The sequence below is a fragment of the Phycodurus eques genome, chromosome 18, assembly GCF_024500275.1.
Source record: "Phycodurus eques isolate BA_2022a chromosome 18, UOR_Pequ_1.1, whole genome shotgun sequence".
Lineage (NCBI taxonomy): Eukaryota > Metazoa > Chordata > Actinopteri > Syngnathiformes > Syngnathidae > Phycodurus > Phycodurus eques.
The window spans coordinates 15,422,136-15,439,547 of NC_084542.1; the positions used below are offsets into that span (position 1 = coordinate 15,422,136).

Consider the following 17,412-nt stretch of genomic DNA (forward strand, 5'->3'; position numbering starts at 1 on the left):
ATTAGCTCATTTAAACTCGATCTGTTTGAAATTACTCCCTACACTCATTTAACACAGGATTGTTTTATTTATTAAGGAAATCATCTTTAAACAGTGTAACTCTTATAATTTATTTGTTCAAAATTTGGTCAGGAAGGTCCACTAGTTGACGTTGATCAGCAATGGGGTAATAAACTGACGAAATTAACGTAGACAAATTTTCATTTGTTGAGTGAACTATATAGTCCACTAAATAAACATATAGTGATTAAGGAGTAGGGAATGAGTGAATAAACCGGACACAACCTCGATGTTTTTGTTTGTTTTGGTAATGAAGGAAGGAAAAAAAAGCACACAGACTTCCGCATAGCAACAAGAGACGTAACAACTCAAGAGTGTACCTACGTTGCCGTGGCAACACACTAAACATTCCAGTGCGACACCAGAAGAGGATAAAGTACGAACCTGTGGCCGGCTAACTACTTAGAAGATTAATACTAATATTATTACTTTAAAGGTTGTTCGAGGTTTTAGGCATAATTCGTCATTAAATTGCTTATTGAGAAGATGGTGCTGGCTAGCTTGACGGCTAACACTGTCTTAACACACCTTTGCAGGGCGGAGGGCTGATATTAAAATTCGGATTACGAAGGTGAGCTTTTGCATTACGCGCAAATGTCAAAAGCCCAGTTCAAGAAAAAGGAGTCCACTTCCAGCAAAATATCCGACGTGCAGGCAGAGTGAGTTTGGTTTCGTACTAGCTAATTAGCATGAACCTAATGTCAGCATGAGCTTCCGACAACATTTCGAAATGCTTTTCTTACATTTTTGTTGTTGTTGTCGAAACCAATTCTACACAGGTGCCACAGCCCTTTAGTTTGTATTCTTGTGTGAAATCATACATTTATTACAGTGATTTTCGGTTTGGTGTCGAGCTTCATGGATATCGAAAGGTGTGCTTTTATTACCATTATGCGCCTGGAAATGGGACTTGTAAAAGGTAGGAATTGGAATATTGATGCCATTTATGAGTCAAGCAAGACGCAAACAAAGGGTTATGGCCTCTGTTTTTTTTGTTATTATGTATTTCTTGGGCTCCTATTTCTTCTCCCACCTTCTAAAAACGTGTGGAAGGTTCATTGAAGACTCAAATTGTCCATAGGTGTGAATGTCTCTTTGTGCTCTGCAATTGTCTGGTATCGCTTCAGACAAAACTACTGACAAGGTCTGAAGAAGAGAGTTTGACGTGTGTCCTCCACTAATTTCAGAGTATGTTCTGTACCCATCGCTTCAGCCGAGAGCCTGGACGACGTGTGGCCCGAGTGGACCGACGGCGACGTCTACAGGGAGAAATGGGACTCTGGCAAAGTCCCAGACGATCCCAAGAATGTCAAGGCTCCCAGTTCAACTGTAAAAGAGAAGATAGTTGAACCTCAGCGGAACATAAATCACGTTATGATATTTATTGCGTTTTACAATTGTCTGTTACAGGTGTACTTTGAAGATCCAGAGGGGAAAATTTGCCTTCCGGCTTCATTGAAAGTGCACTACTGGAAGCGCCCTACAGAGTTCCTTGTCAACATGGTAAACATGAACAACCTCTATAACTAAAATGCAGAACAGCCTACGCCCGTTTATTGCCGGGTACATGTTCCAGATGCCTTGCACTCTCTGCACTTGAGCAAACAAACCGTCGCAGATTCTTCGCGAAGAAACATGTTCTTTGTGGTTCCACAATGATGTTTTAATTGCAACACTTTTCAGTTCCACTTCCCTCAGCGAGGGATTGAGCGATTCCTGGAATTTTTTTTTCCTTTGAATAAGTCATTGCCAGATCGCAATCTGCCTTTTCACTCCTGCTGTCAATGGAGTTTAATTAAATCCCTGCGACGGGGAGCCGAGGCCAATCGCAATCACTTTCCGCCGTCTCCAGTTTTGCGCGAGATGGCGTCTCTCTTCATCTCGCATTTCTGAAGCCTATCTTATCGACGGAAGTGTCGACTCATTGAGGTCGTCTCCCGCGCGCAAAACACGTGCCCCCCTTGACCCTCAGTTGATCTCTCTCACCATCAGCTAACACCATTGTTAATATTTAATTCGTCGTTCTTTGGAGTCTATTAAGGTGTCAGTAGAATGTTCATCCGGGGTATGGCAGTCTGGGGAGTATCACGGTGAGGTTAGACCGGCAAAGCCCACCCTCCGGGGATGCGTTAAGTAGGACACGCATTGGTGTCGACTTTAAGAAGGTTACCTGGGACTGCTGCGCGGATCCGCGTTGTACGAAGACACTCATTTGCACCCGTGTGCTTTATTTTAGGTGCCCACAGTTGTTGAGAACACACTGAACTTTGACCTTGTGTCCTCCAACCAACATCTGCTTTGCAGCGAGGTTAGTACGCACTTATTTATTTACCTATTTTTCACTGGTCAGCCATTGGCAAAGGAAATTTACAAACTGTAGATGCAGTGACGTGTGATGGACGCAAATAAACGGAGCTGGCAAAAGTGCTCACGCTTTTTAAGTTGAAGTACTGAAATGTGCCCTGAAGATGTAGCTTATAAATTTGCATATTGTTCTCTCCTCCTCCGCCTAAGCTGATGAGATGGATCATCAGTGAGGTTTATATCGTTTGGAAAGTCTTCCACCACCCTGAAGCTTCAGACCAACACGGCTGGAAACCTTGGGAGCACATCTACTCGCTGTGCAAGCCGGGGAAGGGCCACATGCCGCTCTTCAACAGCTACGGGAAATACCTGGTTCGACTCTTCTGGATGGTGAGCGTCTGCCGCTCTGAAACCTTTTTGAAGCCGCTGCGTCACAAATTCCTGTTCACAGCTGCGCCTGTCTCCTAGCAGAGGAGTTTGAATTTGTTGTTTTCTTAAAAGAGGTTTATTGTGCATTTTCTTTCACAGTTTAAAACCGCTCTCAGGCGTATGGGAGTGCCTCTCCATGATAATGTTTTAGGCAGTGTAGTTTGGCCGCTGCTTGAAAGTGGCCCTGGATCTTCACCAACTGTACAGGCGCCTCGCAAAAAAATGTGATTATTATGGAAAACTGTTCAACTCAAAAAGCGAAATTTGTACAAAGGTGCCTTGAGATAAGAGTATAATTTGTCTTTCAAATCATCTTTCCCTATTTAAATTAATGGAAGTGCCATTAATCTTTTCTGGCCTCCCCAACAAAACAAAATTGTTGTAATGCGTTTTTAATGAGAAAAAATGGCACTCTACGATATACTATATAAAAACATACTTTAATTACATAATTCAAATAGAATTAAAAAGAATGAAACTGTTTTTGCATCATGATTTAATGCTTCAATTCAATTCATTGTGCTGCTCCTTGTGGTGTGCCCGCCTTGGCCACCGGGGGGAAGTATAATACGGTCAAACAGACACAAACCAGGAAGAATCACCACTCAGTGACTCTTTAAGGTGCAATAATATTGGTCATTTTTAACAGAAGATAAAGAATATCTGCCTCTGAGTATTGTTATATTTTCTGTCTATGTGTTGCTTAAAGGGTTATAACACCACTACTATCGATGCTAATCGTTAGCCCGTGAATGGCGTTTTCCATTATGTGTTAGCATCAGCTAGCGGGAGCATTCTTAAAGCAAAGTTGTTTTAAATACACAACGCTTATTGTAATTGCCTTTGTTTTTTGTTTTGTTGTGTAGTAGTAGCATTTGTTCTGCACAGTTTTAATCATTCAGAGATTGAAAAATATCTTTGTGTTCTGTGTACTGGGCAAGGAACCAAATAAATAGGATCCAAATAAATACATTTCTCCTTGACATGCAGCAAAGTAAATGAATGCGACTAGCGACACATTCATAATGAAATATATTAAAATACGGGGATGTATCATTGTCTTCATTGACAAATACTGTAAGCGCGACATGGTCGCAGTCAAAGGTCGCCGTGTCAATGGCGGCACGAATGCAGATGGTTGTTGTGATGGCATTAAGCTCCGAGCCCCGCCCCTCCCGGCTTGATTGTTTGCTCGTCAACCTTTTCCCGCCTCAAGCAGCTCATTCTTTATTGGTCTCCATTTTTTATTTTTTTTATTAATCCACACCATCATTCTCTTTTTCTCACACTGTTCTTCACATTTCCTACAACTCTTCTTATCAGGGAGATTTGGATCAAAGGGCACTGGATTGAGGAGAAGCCTTTTGGAAGTCAAGTATACACTACTCCAAATCCAGTTGCCCTGGATTTAACGTTCCCTGGATAACCGCAGTCTGGATGCTGTAGAATTTTCACATGCACTGCTTGTTTCGACTTTATTTTATGTTCTGTCCATTTGCGCGCCGGATTCTACCATCTTCCTCGGGGTTGAGCTTGACGAGAACGAGAGCTACATGGCCTTGCGTCACGTACTGCTCTGCTAGGAGACAGGCGCAGCTGTGAACAGGTTATTAATGCCTGTGTGTGCCGTTCCCCCCCCTCTATGCGGTGTTGTTCTTCACACAAAACACCACCCCTGGCAGGTGCCGACACCGCACACTGTGCTAAAACACAAAATCAGTCTTTGTTTGTTTGTTTCCAGCAGAAGAATCTGCAAAAACAGTCTTTCCTCTGTGCGTTCAGGGTTGCTGGAGGAAGATAACAGTGGACGATTCCATGCCCTTCGACCGAGACCACAATCTGCTGCTGCCGGCGTCCAGCTGTCGGTCAGTGCTGTGGCCCATGCTGTTGGCCAAGGCGCTCATCAAAGTTATTAACACGAGGCCACTCAGTGAAAATGTCAACAGAAAGTGAGTGTCACTCTTTCAGTATTTTACATAAGGGGTTAAGCATTTGCAGTCATCAGTTTTCAGGGTCCAACTAATGAAGTTTCTTATGTTTTAGAACAAGGAATAACCTGTAAAACAAGGAGCTGAAATTGGAAAATTACAATATCAGACATACTTGGTGGCCTGTCAGTGATGGAGCACCGTGGCGTGTGTAGAAAGTGCTTGTCCCGATGCCCACTGAAGGTTAACCAACGAATTAATCTTTAATCTGAGACAGGAAACAAAGGAGACTTTTTCTTCCGGTGAAGCATTCATAAGTCATAGTGGTTGTAGTTCTAAAACTTGTCTCCTGGGCAAAGAATGTATTTTTTTTTTTTTTTTTTTTTTAGCTAAACTGCTGAACTTCAGTCTTGGATTCACTCCACTGAGTGTCAAGACTGTCGACCAGGCAAAACAATTCCCAATGGGACCAATTAGAGCTTATTGGGGCCATCTGTTTCAACTGAAACATATTCACTGTCGTCCTCTTTAGGCTTGGAAACTTTAAAGTGATTTTTCATTTTTATTTTATAGTTATTTTTTTTATTTTTTTGGGTGGTTAAAGCAATTGTCATTATGGCAACTTTTGTACGTCACTGATATGAGAGCTGAACACAAACGGTGATGCAACACATGTAGACAGACCATGTACAATACTGCCAGGCATTTATTCTTTAGCTTCTGGAAAGAACTAATATTACTGCCGTACTGAGAAGCTGAGAGAGGCGTTGAGGCTCAAGTACAGTATGTCTGTCTTACACTGCCCCAGGTGGCGTATTAGTATATTTATTTCAATAGGGGTTTGTTAGTTACGGTCATGGTGGAGGAGCAAATTAAACTTGTATCTCAAGGCACCACTGTAGTCTTCAGTTTTCATGACTCCCTGTTAGCACAAACGATGAATCCCTTTAAAATGTTGTTCATGGATGGTAAGCATCATATTTGTGTTTCATATTTTATTTGTAATATAATCATTCCATAATGTTGCACCTGCACTGGTTTTCCCTCTCAGTAAAATGGCGCAGCTGTCCGACGAGATTGGAGAGTTCAACTTCATCCACCACCTTACCGGCTGGATCCCGGAAATCAGTCCGATAAAGTAAGAACCTCACTTGTCCGGTGTGCTGCTCCACATTACTTTTAAGTCTTGCTCGTCATTGTGTAAAACAGAGATTGTAAAATTCTGACAGGAAGTCAGCCATTTTGGTTTGAAGCAGCCATGTTGGGTGAATGTCTGAGCTTGTACTTTGAACTCCGACGAGGGAATTTGCCTAAATGAGCCCTAATTGGAAGCGAAGGTTTTTTGCCTTTGCCATCTAATGACATTTGGAGGTGGAGCAGAGGAAAATCCAGATTTTTAGAGTTGTTAATCCTTCGGGGGTTAATATGATGCAATATTTTATAGTAAAAAAACAACAACACCCCAAATGATTCTGTAACCCTATCCCAGCTACATGTGCCGGAGAAAAACCTGGAATTTCTTGCAAGGCAGCATCCCGGAATTCCTGCACAAATGCGCAAAAATGCAGCAGCAGAAGAACTACCACCAATCGAGGAGGAGTTCTGCCCTCGGGGAACACAGGAGCCATCGGGACGTGGACAAAAACTCAGGTCACAAACGCAGTGCTACGCTAGTGCAACATTTCTGGCCGTTACAGACGTAAATGTAAAACGTAAATGCCGGGTGATGGTCTAATACCTCTATTTTCATCCTCCTGCATCCATAATTAAACAAGTATAGAGCATGACAATGAATATTTCATTTTTTTTTTTAAAGGCAGAATCTGGCGCGTGATTGTTTTGGTGGTCACCCCGATAAGTAAGCAACATTTACGGTGTCTTCCTTGCTTGATTAGCTACGGGACACAGGCAGCAACCCTTTTTTTTTTTTTCTTTTTTTTTCTCCCCCCTCCAATGTCGTTTGAAGCGCCACTTCCTGTTTTTCTCAACTCATGTATTATGGAGCGCAGGGGGCGGGTCTATCCTTGTACGGCCGACTATAAATAAACCAGCAGAGGGAGCGGCGGCAGGGTGAATTGCCGCGCGGGGCAGCAAGTGTGCTCATCCCATGACGGCAACATCAAGATAACAAGATGATTGTCTCGTAATTGCTCAAAAAGCACGTGGGATGCGAGTCTGTCGTTATTCCATACTGACGACCCGTTACGTCGCTGAAAGGGCAGCTGCTCCCGTCGTATCATATTCAATCCGCGTTACGCCTCCGTGAATTGCAACGCAGTGAGCGGCTTCTGCGTTCAATTCTTAATGCGCTGCCTGTACATTAATCCAGCAGTGCTCCCATTATGGCCGTCTATGGTCCTTTTAAATTGACTTTCCATGTCCCCGAGCTGGTTTTTATCTCATGATACACTTTGAGATGCGGCAGGTTTAAATGTTAGATAACCTACACGGCGTGTTTGCCCTCGGCAAAGAGACTCTCTTGACTTAAGTAAAGTCGTCTGTCGTTCTTCTTGTTCTTCTGCTGTTTGGGTAAATGTCACTCTTCATTCATGAATTTGTGTGCACATGTTTCTCAGGTAAATTGGTGGTGTGCGCCAGCTTCTATCCCAATCAGCTACACGATGATCCCTATGTGTACACCAAAATGGTATGCGTTTTACCGTTGTCTACTGGGGGCGGGGGGTGTAAGTCTCAACATAAAGAATACATTCTTAGGAGTAAGATAATAAAGTACTCTACAATATATTTGTTGGAATTAGTTGATAAAACAAAATAGGTTACTTCACTGCAGAGTTTTCTTTTCAGGCCCATTTTATTTACATAAAATCAAGGATTTCTTTTCCCTTGTAAATTCAACTTTCATCTCCATATTCCAAACATTTTTTCTCGTAATATTGTCACTAAAATTGTAATTTAAGTAATGTTTTGACTCTACTATCGTAAATTTACATCTTGTATTCCTTGTCATGTTACACTGTCATAAAATTATGACATTTTTCTCAAAGCCTTATGACTTAATTTGTGTAAGACGTACATATTTTTTCATAATGTTGCTCTGTTTACATTAAATTACACCTGTTTCGCACAATGGGTTATGGCTAAAATTCTACCTTTTTTTTCTCATCATGTTAAAACTATTTTTCAGAATTATTTTTATTCTCTTAACATTTGACATCATGCCCATAAAATGACATCTTTTTTCTTATAATTTTCTATCTTCTTGTTAATTTGACTTTTCTCGCAATGTCACTTTGTTGAATTTTAACTTTCATCTCCTAAAACGTTTTTATTTTTCCAATATTAAAAACCCAAAAAATTTCATTTTTTCTTACATTTACACATTTTCATAATTTTTAAATAATTATAATTATTTTCTCATTTAAATGATTTACTTTTCCCTCCTATTTAAACTTTATTTTACATTTTTGTCGTTATCTTAGTAAATTTTCTCATAAATCTCGATTTTTTTGTTTCCTTTTTAAAGTTTAGACTTTTGAAAATGATAACTTTCTTGTCAATTTGTAACATTTCTACGCATTCTTCTTTATTTTTTGTTCTTTTTGCCGTCGTGCAGGCTGATTCTTCGGAGGCTTTGCGCTGCTACAACCTCTGCTTGCGCCACAGCCACGTGGTCCTGCTGACCCAGACCCGAACGTGCCCCTTGGAGTTACCGTATGAAGCGCCGCCTGAGCCGCGATGGAAACTGATCCGCAAGAAAGGCAAGAAGCCTGTGATCAGCGATGAGCCACGGAGTAAGCGGAAAGAAACGAGAGCACAAGGGAAGGGAGGGGGGAGGGGGGGGGGGGAAATACAGAGGTGTATATCAAACCATTTTGTGAAATTCTGCGACACGGTGTAGGTGAATGTCATGGATAAATATGAGTAGAGAGCAAAGCAAATTCTAAATCAGAATGAGCTGTGCATGAGGGGTTATACAGTGTTGGAAGAGAGCCACAATAGTTCAGTAGTGAGGAGAAATGGTAGCTAGCTTATGTCTGACATCATTCACGCAAGAAGTGAGATCACGAGTGGCTGTGATGCATGTTTTGTGTTTCCCCTTTATCACAGTTATTCCTTTGCCCGAACCGGAGGAGTTCATCGGCATCGCCAGCCCCTTCATCGACCAGCGTGTCAGGAGCCCTCCTCGCCCCGCCAAAGAGTGGTGTGTGTTCTCTGAAATGTATATAAATTTTTAAAGATGAATCATATCTGCCATGGTATTCATTTGTCTGCGTTGTAGACACAAATGCGACACATGACTCATCTGTAGACGACACAGTCCGTCGCTGCAAATGTCTTACCATATGATGCGCTCGTGCGTTGACGCCGCGTGAGACTTATCTAATTTTATTGATTTATTTTATTTTATTTTTTTTGTCAGGGTGGACAAGTGGAGCGTTCCGAGGAAGCAGCCCTACACGCCCCCTCTGGACCCCATCGCCGAAGGCGCGGAGAACGAAGGCTGCGAGGCCCTCGATACCGATGCGGCTGAAAGCGACTTTAACTGTGAAACTGTCGTCGAGGATGTGGAGGTACTTCAACTTCATCTCTGCAAGGCCGCGCGCCGCATAATTTCTTGACTCCAACATGACAAAACAAAATAGAATGAAAGGGTTTCTCACCTATTCACAGTTTACTACTCACAAATTCACAGATTTTTCTGGGGGGGGGACACACGCCCTCTGTTAGAAAAACTCACCTATTCGCCATTTTTTTTCTTCACTCCCTAGAATGCCACAAGATGGCGCCAAAGCCTTGATTCATAGAACATAGTCCTACTTTGGAGCCAAGTAACTTTAGTCAAAGTGACTCATCTCCACAAGCTTTGTATGTCGGGAGGAAGAAGTTATGTACATGGGGTGTCAAAATGCCTGTTGACACTTTTTTGTCGTAAGTTTGAACAATATTCAACTATTTTTGGATCATATTTTGTTGTATATTTATGGTTCAAACTATTACTATCGGCAATTATAAACCTTTCTAGGGGTGTGCCAATTATGCTTGGTCCCAAAGTACGCACTGCTTCCTCATCCTTGCTGCAATCCCTCTAGCCTAGCTCTCTTCCTGCCTACTGTCCCTCTCCTCTATCACTCTATCTTTTCAACCCATTCGGTCGGCGCAGACGGTCGCCCCTCAATTTGCCGAACACGCGTGTTTTGAAAATCCAGGCAAACGCGGGACGAGCATGCAAAGGCTCGAGCTGAGCTTCGAACCTGTGAGACAGACGCGCCGACCGATTTTTTCCATCGTGCTGCCAGTATAAAAAAAAATATTTGTATGTGATTTATATTTAATGAACGAATCACTCCTATTGTACTGTGCAACCCCTTTTATATTATACAGTGGTGCCTTGAGCAGTGTTCGGGAATTAACTAATTACATGTAACGAGAATACGTAATCTAATTACAAAATGTATATAATTGTAATCCATTACATTACTGAGAGAAAATTCCATGTTTACAATTTTAGTAACCTTAAAATTTTTTTTTTTTTTTAAAAAGTGTTTTTTTGATATCATTTCCTCCAAAAGCCAACCCTTATTGGGTGGCTCTCTCTGGTCATGTGCCATTGGGCTGTAGTCTCAAACATGACATTTTTCCAAATATGACCTTGAAGAGCCACTTTGTGGTGCAATCTACGTATTAGTTTGTCTGAGATTTTGAAAAGGTTGAAATTAACTTAATATTATTACCTTAATAAATACCTTATGTCGTTACTGTATGTTTTTATAAAGTATAATATTATAGAGTGCAGTTTTTGTTTTTCTTAAAAAAACATTACAATTTTATAAAACATTGTGGGGTGAGGCTGGAACGGATTGATATTTTCATTCATTTTAATGGGGAATGATGATTTTGGATTTTGTTTTGTGTTACGAGCGTGGTCACAGAATGAATTAAACTTGTATCTCAAGGCAGCACTGGATGTATTATACAGAGCAGCCAGGCAGTTTCCTCTGTCTCAGTAAGTTCTGTTTGCGGTTCTATGGTTACCACATTTTATTAGACGAAAACAGACACAACAACAGCCCAAAAAAATAAGAGACATGAATCCTAGTTTAGATGATCACTGCTGACATTACACATGGTGATGATTATTATTATTTTTGTTTAAATCTTGGGTTTTAAAGGCCTCAAAAGTCAGTTCCTGCCCTCGCTTCCAAATCTGTAGCTCATCATGTAGGTTTTCTGTGTCGTTGACAACAAGGCGGCCATCACCCAGTCTCAAAGTCACTTCTGTTGTCCTGCAGCCAGGCCACTAGTGACCAGGGGCACATCTGCAGCAAAGGGAGCGCCAGCAATAGACGGGAGACCAGGGCGCTGGGTTCACGACAACAACAACGGCAACGGCGGCAGCAGAGCGAAACCGACAAAGATAGGATGGAATAACGAGGGCAGCGCTATTGCTAATGAAAAAGAGAGCGAATGAAAAATAGGGAGAAGCAGCCGAGCAAGAAACTGAGATGTGGAAATAGAATCTCTGGCACGAGGCGGTCGCGGCGGGTCGTACTGGTGGGAGGTGGCGTATCGTGCAGATGGAGGGGGGGGGGGAATAGTGCAATTAGAGGGTGAGCCATCAGTGTCTATGTCTCCTGAGGGCTGTTGGGGGGGCTTTATTATTACACATCACTCTCAGCATACAGAGCAATACAGTTGAGATGAATCGCCCTCTTGTGTAACTGGGACCAGTTATAGCGAGGTTACAGCAGGGCAGCACGGGCGCAAGCTGTCGTTTAGTAGTGCGGATGATGCATCCGCTGTAGTGGACGTGAGAAGGCGTTTTTGACGTTTTTTTTTTTTTACCCCTCCCCCTGTTTCTTGCCAAAAGAATCAACATCTGCGCTGAGCCCCCCTCCCAGGATTAAAAAAGAAAATATGGTGGTGTCACATGATGCTCCTAATACCCCCAATGGTTCTTTCCCTCCCAGTTTAATGTGCTTTCAAGAATTAGGCCCCTTATGCAAGCGTGCCGCCTTAACGTCCACTATTCTCGGAATGTGGTTAATCACCGAAGGTCTTCTGTGCTGTTCCATTTACGAGACTGGGGGGCCTTTGCGGTCCAGATTAGATTTTTCTTTACTTCTTTCATTCAAGAATTGGAAAACATCAGTGCAGGAAAATATAACATAGAGAGGAAATCACTCAGGGAGAAGAGACTTAACTCTGCTGGCTGCGTCAAATAAAGCTCCAGGAAGTCTGGGATTAAAGGAATAGTCTGTCTTCCAGTTTTCAGTCCAGGACTGTGATTTGGTCACAACCCCCCCCCCCCCCCCCCCCCCCCCCCCCAAAAAAAAACAAAAAAACAAATAGCTCTCTAATCAGGAGGGACCAGATTAAAAACGCAGGAGTCTTGCATGTGAGGTCTGTCACGTAAGACCAGCACTCGGTGAGTGGACAGGACAAAGTATGCATAATATTTGTTTTAATTTATACAGACGTACCTCGCAGGTCTAATGCGGTGGTTCTCAAACCTCTTTCACCAAGTACCACCTCAAAAATAAAATACTTGGCTCTCTTAAGTACCACCACCATGATCGACATTAAAATACAGCGTTCATCAATAACAAGGCAGTGGTTTAATTCCTAAAGAGTATATCTTATATTATTGTTAGCCATTGTAACATGATGCCCATTTCGAAGCTAGAACACTGTGGATAGTATTATATAGTACTTTTATATCATGGAAGTTGACCGACTCATTTCAAGCAGAAAGCCTTTAAATAGGCTTACTTTTGTCTGTCAGTGTCCTGATAGTTGGAGATGATGGCCAGTCGTCACGTGGATGTCTAAAGCAGATGTTTTGATTCTGTTAAGCCATGCCACACTGTTACACTCGTATTTGGTAGCTTGCTCCTCACTGTTTTCAGCCAGAGTTGGGGTTATATGTGTTATATTTTCATGTTACCTTAGTGGCTGTTTTCATGTTGTAATTGTGTGAAAGGGAATCTTGCGTAGGAGCTTGAGAGGAGGTTAAGTGGCTCCCAGTCACGGGGCTTCTTTTGTCTGAGTCCCCCTGACTTATTCAAATAAGGAGTGACACACACACACACACACACACACACACACACACACACACTTTGTGATTCATCAGTCTTACCCAGGAAGCTTGAGTTGTCGTCAAGAGCTGAATGAGCTGTTGGACTTCTACTAAGGTTGCTACTCCGTGCGTCTGAAGAGGAACAATTCAGATGAAGTGTTGAGGAAATTTTATGGAAGCAAGCACTAACCGCGTCCTTCGCTTGAATGTAGCTTATTTTTTTTGGGTTACTGTAACAGCGCCGTGTCGCTCTTTCCCATACACTAGTGCCTTGCGATACGATTCGCTCCATGACACACAATAATCGATGATAATAAATGTCATTAATCCGTTCCAGCCTCCCCTGCCCATAAAAAACAAGGTTTTTTTTAAAATAAGGAAAAGTATGATACTGTGCTTTATAAAAACACATAGTAATAACATAGCAAAATAGAATGTTAATTCAAACAGTTTGTGCATCATTTGATGCTACAATTCAGTTCATTGTGCTGCTCTGTTTTATGTGCCCGCCTTGGCCACCGGGAGGCAGTATAATGAATTCTTCGTATTTGCCAAACTGCTGCTTATTGTGCAGTGAGTTGAATTGAGTTCACTGCAACCATACAGCGCTTGTCTCTCAAGTCAAAGCAAAATATTGTCTGAATGGCAGCTCGTATCTCGGGGGGGGGGGGGGGGGGACGACGACGACGACTCACTATCACTTTTATCTCAAGGCGCTAGTGTACTTTGCAATTTCCCACCTCGCTCAACCACAATATGCTGGAATTTGCTAATGACTAATTAGCAAAATGGAATTATTTGTCGGTCAAATGAACATGAAATCGGAGCAGTTGATTAATCCCTCCACCCGAACAGAATTAACATGCTAAACAACAACATAATAAGTCCTCATTGGTTAGTGACAGTCAGAGTAAATTATCAGCACTATTCCCTGGTGGTGTTGTCGAGCAGCAGCAGGGGAGGAGCGGCCCTTGTCACATTAAACCCTTAACTGCTGCCCTGTGGTGATCAGCGGGGACGGCGCACCACCGCAGCTGTCGCGGAGTCACCGGCGGAGTCTGAGGCGCGTCTCTGGGGTGTGCTTGTGGATGCTTTTACAACTCAACTGCTCACTCCTTCTCTCGCTCTCTCCCCCTCTCTCTCTCTCTCTCTCTGTGTCCCTGTCCCTTCAGGTTCCCGCAGAGGACAAGAAGAAGGACGACGATGCCGTCTCCATTGGTAAACGCTGCCGCTTTGCAATTGAAAGCGTCGGTATTTATTTCAGAGAATGATTGTTAAAACAAGCAAATGCAACAATTCCTTTCCTGAAGTCAAATTTCGGGTTATTCAGAAGGAAACTTTACATTAGATTGTAGTGCCATCTAAATTGTTGCCATGCACCACCCATCGTTGACAGATGTATGGTACAGTACCTCTGATTTCAATGCAAATTACGCCACAGGAATTTTTTTACGGTTCAACTCTGGCTAATATAACACATTTAATAACTGTACAGGCAATGTTTTAAATACCATTGTAACATGCTGCACTCTTAGAAGTAATAAGTAGAAGAACAAAAGAAAAGAAAAAAAGCGCCTTTTTACACTGGCTGCAAAAGCTTGCATTTTGCCACATTTATTCCTCTGTATAAATAAAACCAACGCAGAATGGGTGTACGAAGTCGACCCGGCAATTTTCTGAGGTAGTATCACCGTCACAACAGAAGCGGAGCAATGGAGGAACAACTTAATTTCCACGATTAAGCCCTAATTATTGTATTCCTAATTAGTATTTATATTATTGTAGCTGTTGGAGCTACAAAATTAACAAATACATTTTTCCTTAAATTGCAAGAAAGGCAGTCAGACTATTTCTAATTGCACTACCCTCATCATGGATTCTGTACCTAATAGATGAAGTTAACGACCCTGTTAAGTGAATTCAGAGATTTGTTTCTAAATACATTCTACATGTATGCAGGTCATTGCTCAAAACGCGCAAAGACTGAGAACTATGTAGTACTCCATTGTGGAGACAGCGTTGAACTTAATTATTTTTACTTATTTAACTTTTTAAAAATGTATTTCCATTTATTTTCACCTTAGATGAACTTTTAATAACCCTCTCTTTACAGTTAAAACAATTGGCCATCAGTTCTAATGAGGTTTTGAGTGCATCGGTGATAGTAACCTGTTGTTTGACTCCTTAGATAATCCCAACCCAAGATCTCAACTGGGTCAGTTATGACTACTTGAAGGGTTGGAAGCAATTCGCCTTGTCTGCTAGTCAAAACATTTTGGGTTCCACCATTTGTGTTTAGGAATTTGATCGCCCACTTTTCACCGCGCCCATCTTCTCCTGCACGCCTCCTTTAGTTGGCCGAGACGCTTGCAAGGCGACCGCGCTGAAATGATGCCTTAAGACAGCCGGCCAGTTTTCTCTGCCCTCGTTCAGTTGCTTAGTAACACCTGCGGGTTGAGCGAACGGACTAGCATTCGTCAGCATCAGAGATGTGCGTTGCTCGTGTGTTGCTCAGTATGTGCGTGTGTCTGCGTGCATATGTTTGTATGACTTGGAGTCCAGATGCCTTGAGTTGAAGTGGGAGTCGGCGAGTGGGAGTAAGGATGCCATTACGTGGGAGTTGGGCCAATTCCAGTCTCTGCGTTTAAGATAATGATTCGACGATAACGCGCTATGAGTCTCGAAAGGAAAGGCATTTTGTTGCGTGAGTTTTCACAGGACATGTGGATTTAAAAGAAATTGCTATTTGGGCTGCAACTAATCATTATTTTTGCTGATTATTTTTTGATTAGTAGATGTATTTTGATTTAAAAATGTTTTTTTTTTTTAAATTTCCATCCCTTTATTAAAAACAAGACATTATTTCAAATTGACAGTGCACAAAATGCACAGACAAATTATGATTCATTTACCTTTTTTGATCCGAAACATGTCTGAAAATAGGCAAAATTGTTTCATTGTTTTCCAAAGTAAAAATGGATATTTGCAAGTGTCTTTTTTGATTAAACCCAAAGTTAATCAGTCTGCATTCATGGAGGACTACAGAAATCCGAGAATGTTTACTGAGAGGCTAAAATTCCGAGAATTTGAACAATTTTAAGTTGAAAATAGTTGTTGGTTAATTTGGTAATCGATTAGCTGTCGATTAATTGTTGCACTTTTAATTGCTTCTTAATCAGTTTATTTGAAAGGGAACAATGCAATTTCATAAAATACATGAAATACACATGGTTAAAAAAGCCAGAATTAGCCAGAAGGCTAGTTTTCATCTGTAGTCCCCTGGCCATGATGTAAAAAAGCAGTAAAATACATCTACAAGACAATATAATACAGGATACATAATCAAAGACTTACTATACCATTAAGAGAGAATAAAACCACAAATCATGTGATCATAACAAAAAAAAAAAAACATCATAACATACTTGTCTTTTAGTGTTGGCAGCTATAGGTGTTAACTAACCACATTTTCAGTTTTTTTGTGAAGGCCTTGTATGTTGTAAGCAGTTTAACCTCCTCGGGTACTGAGTTCCCCTCACCAGCGCTCCTCACTGACCAGGCTGACTTACTGAAAGTGCTCCTGCGCAGAGGAATGAGACAGTCACCTCTGACGGAGCCTCGAGTGACACGCTCAGAGCCGTTTCTTTGGCTGATGAACTCAGCCAGAGGAGCTGGAGCCAAATCATGCAGTACTTTATAAATCAAATTTAAATCTGCAAATATGTGAAGACTGTCCCAGTTTAAAAGACTGTATTTTTTTTAAATTGCACACTGATGATAGTGCCTTGGTTTTTTTTATCCATCACTTTAATTACTTGTTTGTACAAAACTTCCAATGTTTTTTTTTGCATTCTGACCAGCCTAGGACCAACTGGTTATGCAATAGTTAAAGTGACTAAGAATCATTGAATATAAGTAAATTTTTGCGGCTTCAGTTGACATTTCATTTCGAATTGCACGAAAATTTGCGAGGTTTAATTTGATATTTTTACACAATTTGTCAATATGGGCTTTAAAGGAAAGCTGTGAATCTATTATTAACCCAAGATATTTGTATTGGCTGACAATTTGCATTTTTTCTCCATTAACAAGTATGTCAGGTGATACTCTATTTGTTTTAGTGAAATACATACCTACAGTTTTAGAAACGTTCAGCTGTAGACAGCACTCCTGCAACCAAGTTGTGACACAGGACATTGTATTAGTGAGTTTAGCAGCAACAGTATCTTTGGAGCGACCATGAACAAAGAAAACCGTGTCGTCTGCATACATTACGCACTCTGCTTCAGAACAAACAGTGGGCAAATCGTTGATATAAAGACTAAATAAAAGCGGGCCTAATATTGATCCCTGAGGGACTCCAGAGGTTAGCCTAAGAGACTCTGATCTGCAGTTGTTAACTGAAACAGATTGTGTTCGGTCATGCAGATATGAGTCAATCCAGCTCACAGCTTTGCGAGAGAAGTTAAATTTTGAGAGCTTGGTAAGAAGAACAGAGTGATTTACTGTATCGAAAGCTTTCCTGAGGTCCAAGAACACCGCCCCAACAACTCCACCCTTGTCGAGAGAAGATTTTATTTTCTCAATGAAGAGGCACGTAGCCATTTCAGTGGAATGCTTGGATCTGAAACCAAACTGCATAGCGTGGCGAGA

General features: G+C 41.6%; 1 protein-coding gene across 4 annotated transcripts in view; it reads left to right on the top strand.

Moving 5' to 3' along the window:
- The first annotated feature begins 419 nt into the window (after positions 1–419).
- adgb (androglobin) overlaps positions 420–17,412 on the top strand; it is a 35,632-nt gene continuing 18,639 nt past the window's right edge. For 3 of the 4 annotated variants that reach the window (XM_061705111.1, XM_061705113.1, XM_061705114.1), the window contains exons 1-12: positions 433–719; positions 1,248–1,563; positions 2,297–2,368; positions 2,575–2,754; positions 4,576–4,742; positions 5,773–5,859; positions 6,211–6,371; positions 7,298–7,368; positions 8,296–8,473; positions 8,790–8,883; positions 9,103–9,253; positions 13,932–13,977. In XM_061705111.1, coding sequence (XP_061561095.1) covers positions 655–719; positions 1,248–1,563; positions 2,297–2,368; positions 2,575–2,754; positions 4,576–4,742; positions 5,773–5,859; positions 6,211–6,371; positions 7,298–7,368; positions 8,296–8,473; positions 8,790–8,883; positions 9,103–9,253; positions 13,932–13,977 — 1,588 coding nt within the window. In that variant the 5' untranslated portion in view covers positions 433–654. Of the gene's footprint in view, positions 720–1,247; positions 1,564–2,296; positions 2,369–2,574; positions 2,755–4,575; positions 4,743–5,772; positions 5,860–6,210; positions 6,372–7,297; positions 7,369–8,295; positions 8,474–8,789; positions 8,884–9,102; positions 9,254–13,931; positions 13,978–17,412 lie in introns of all 4 variants that reach the window. The other variant, XM_061705112.1, reaches the window with a different exon arrangement.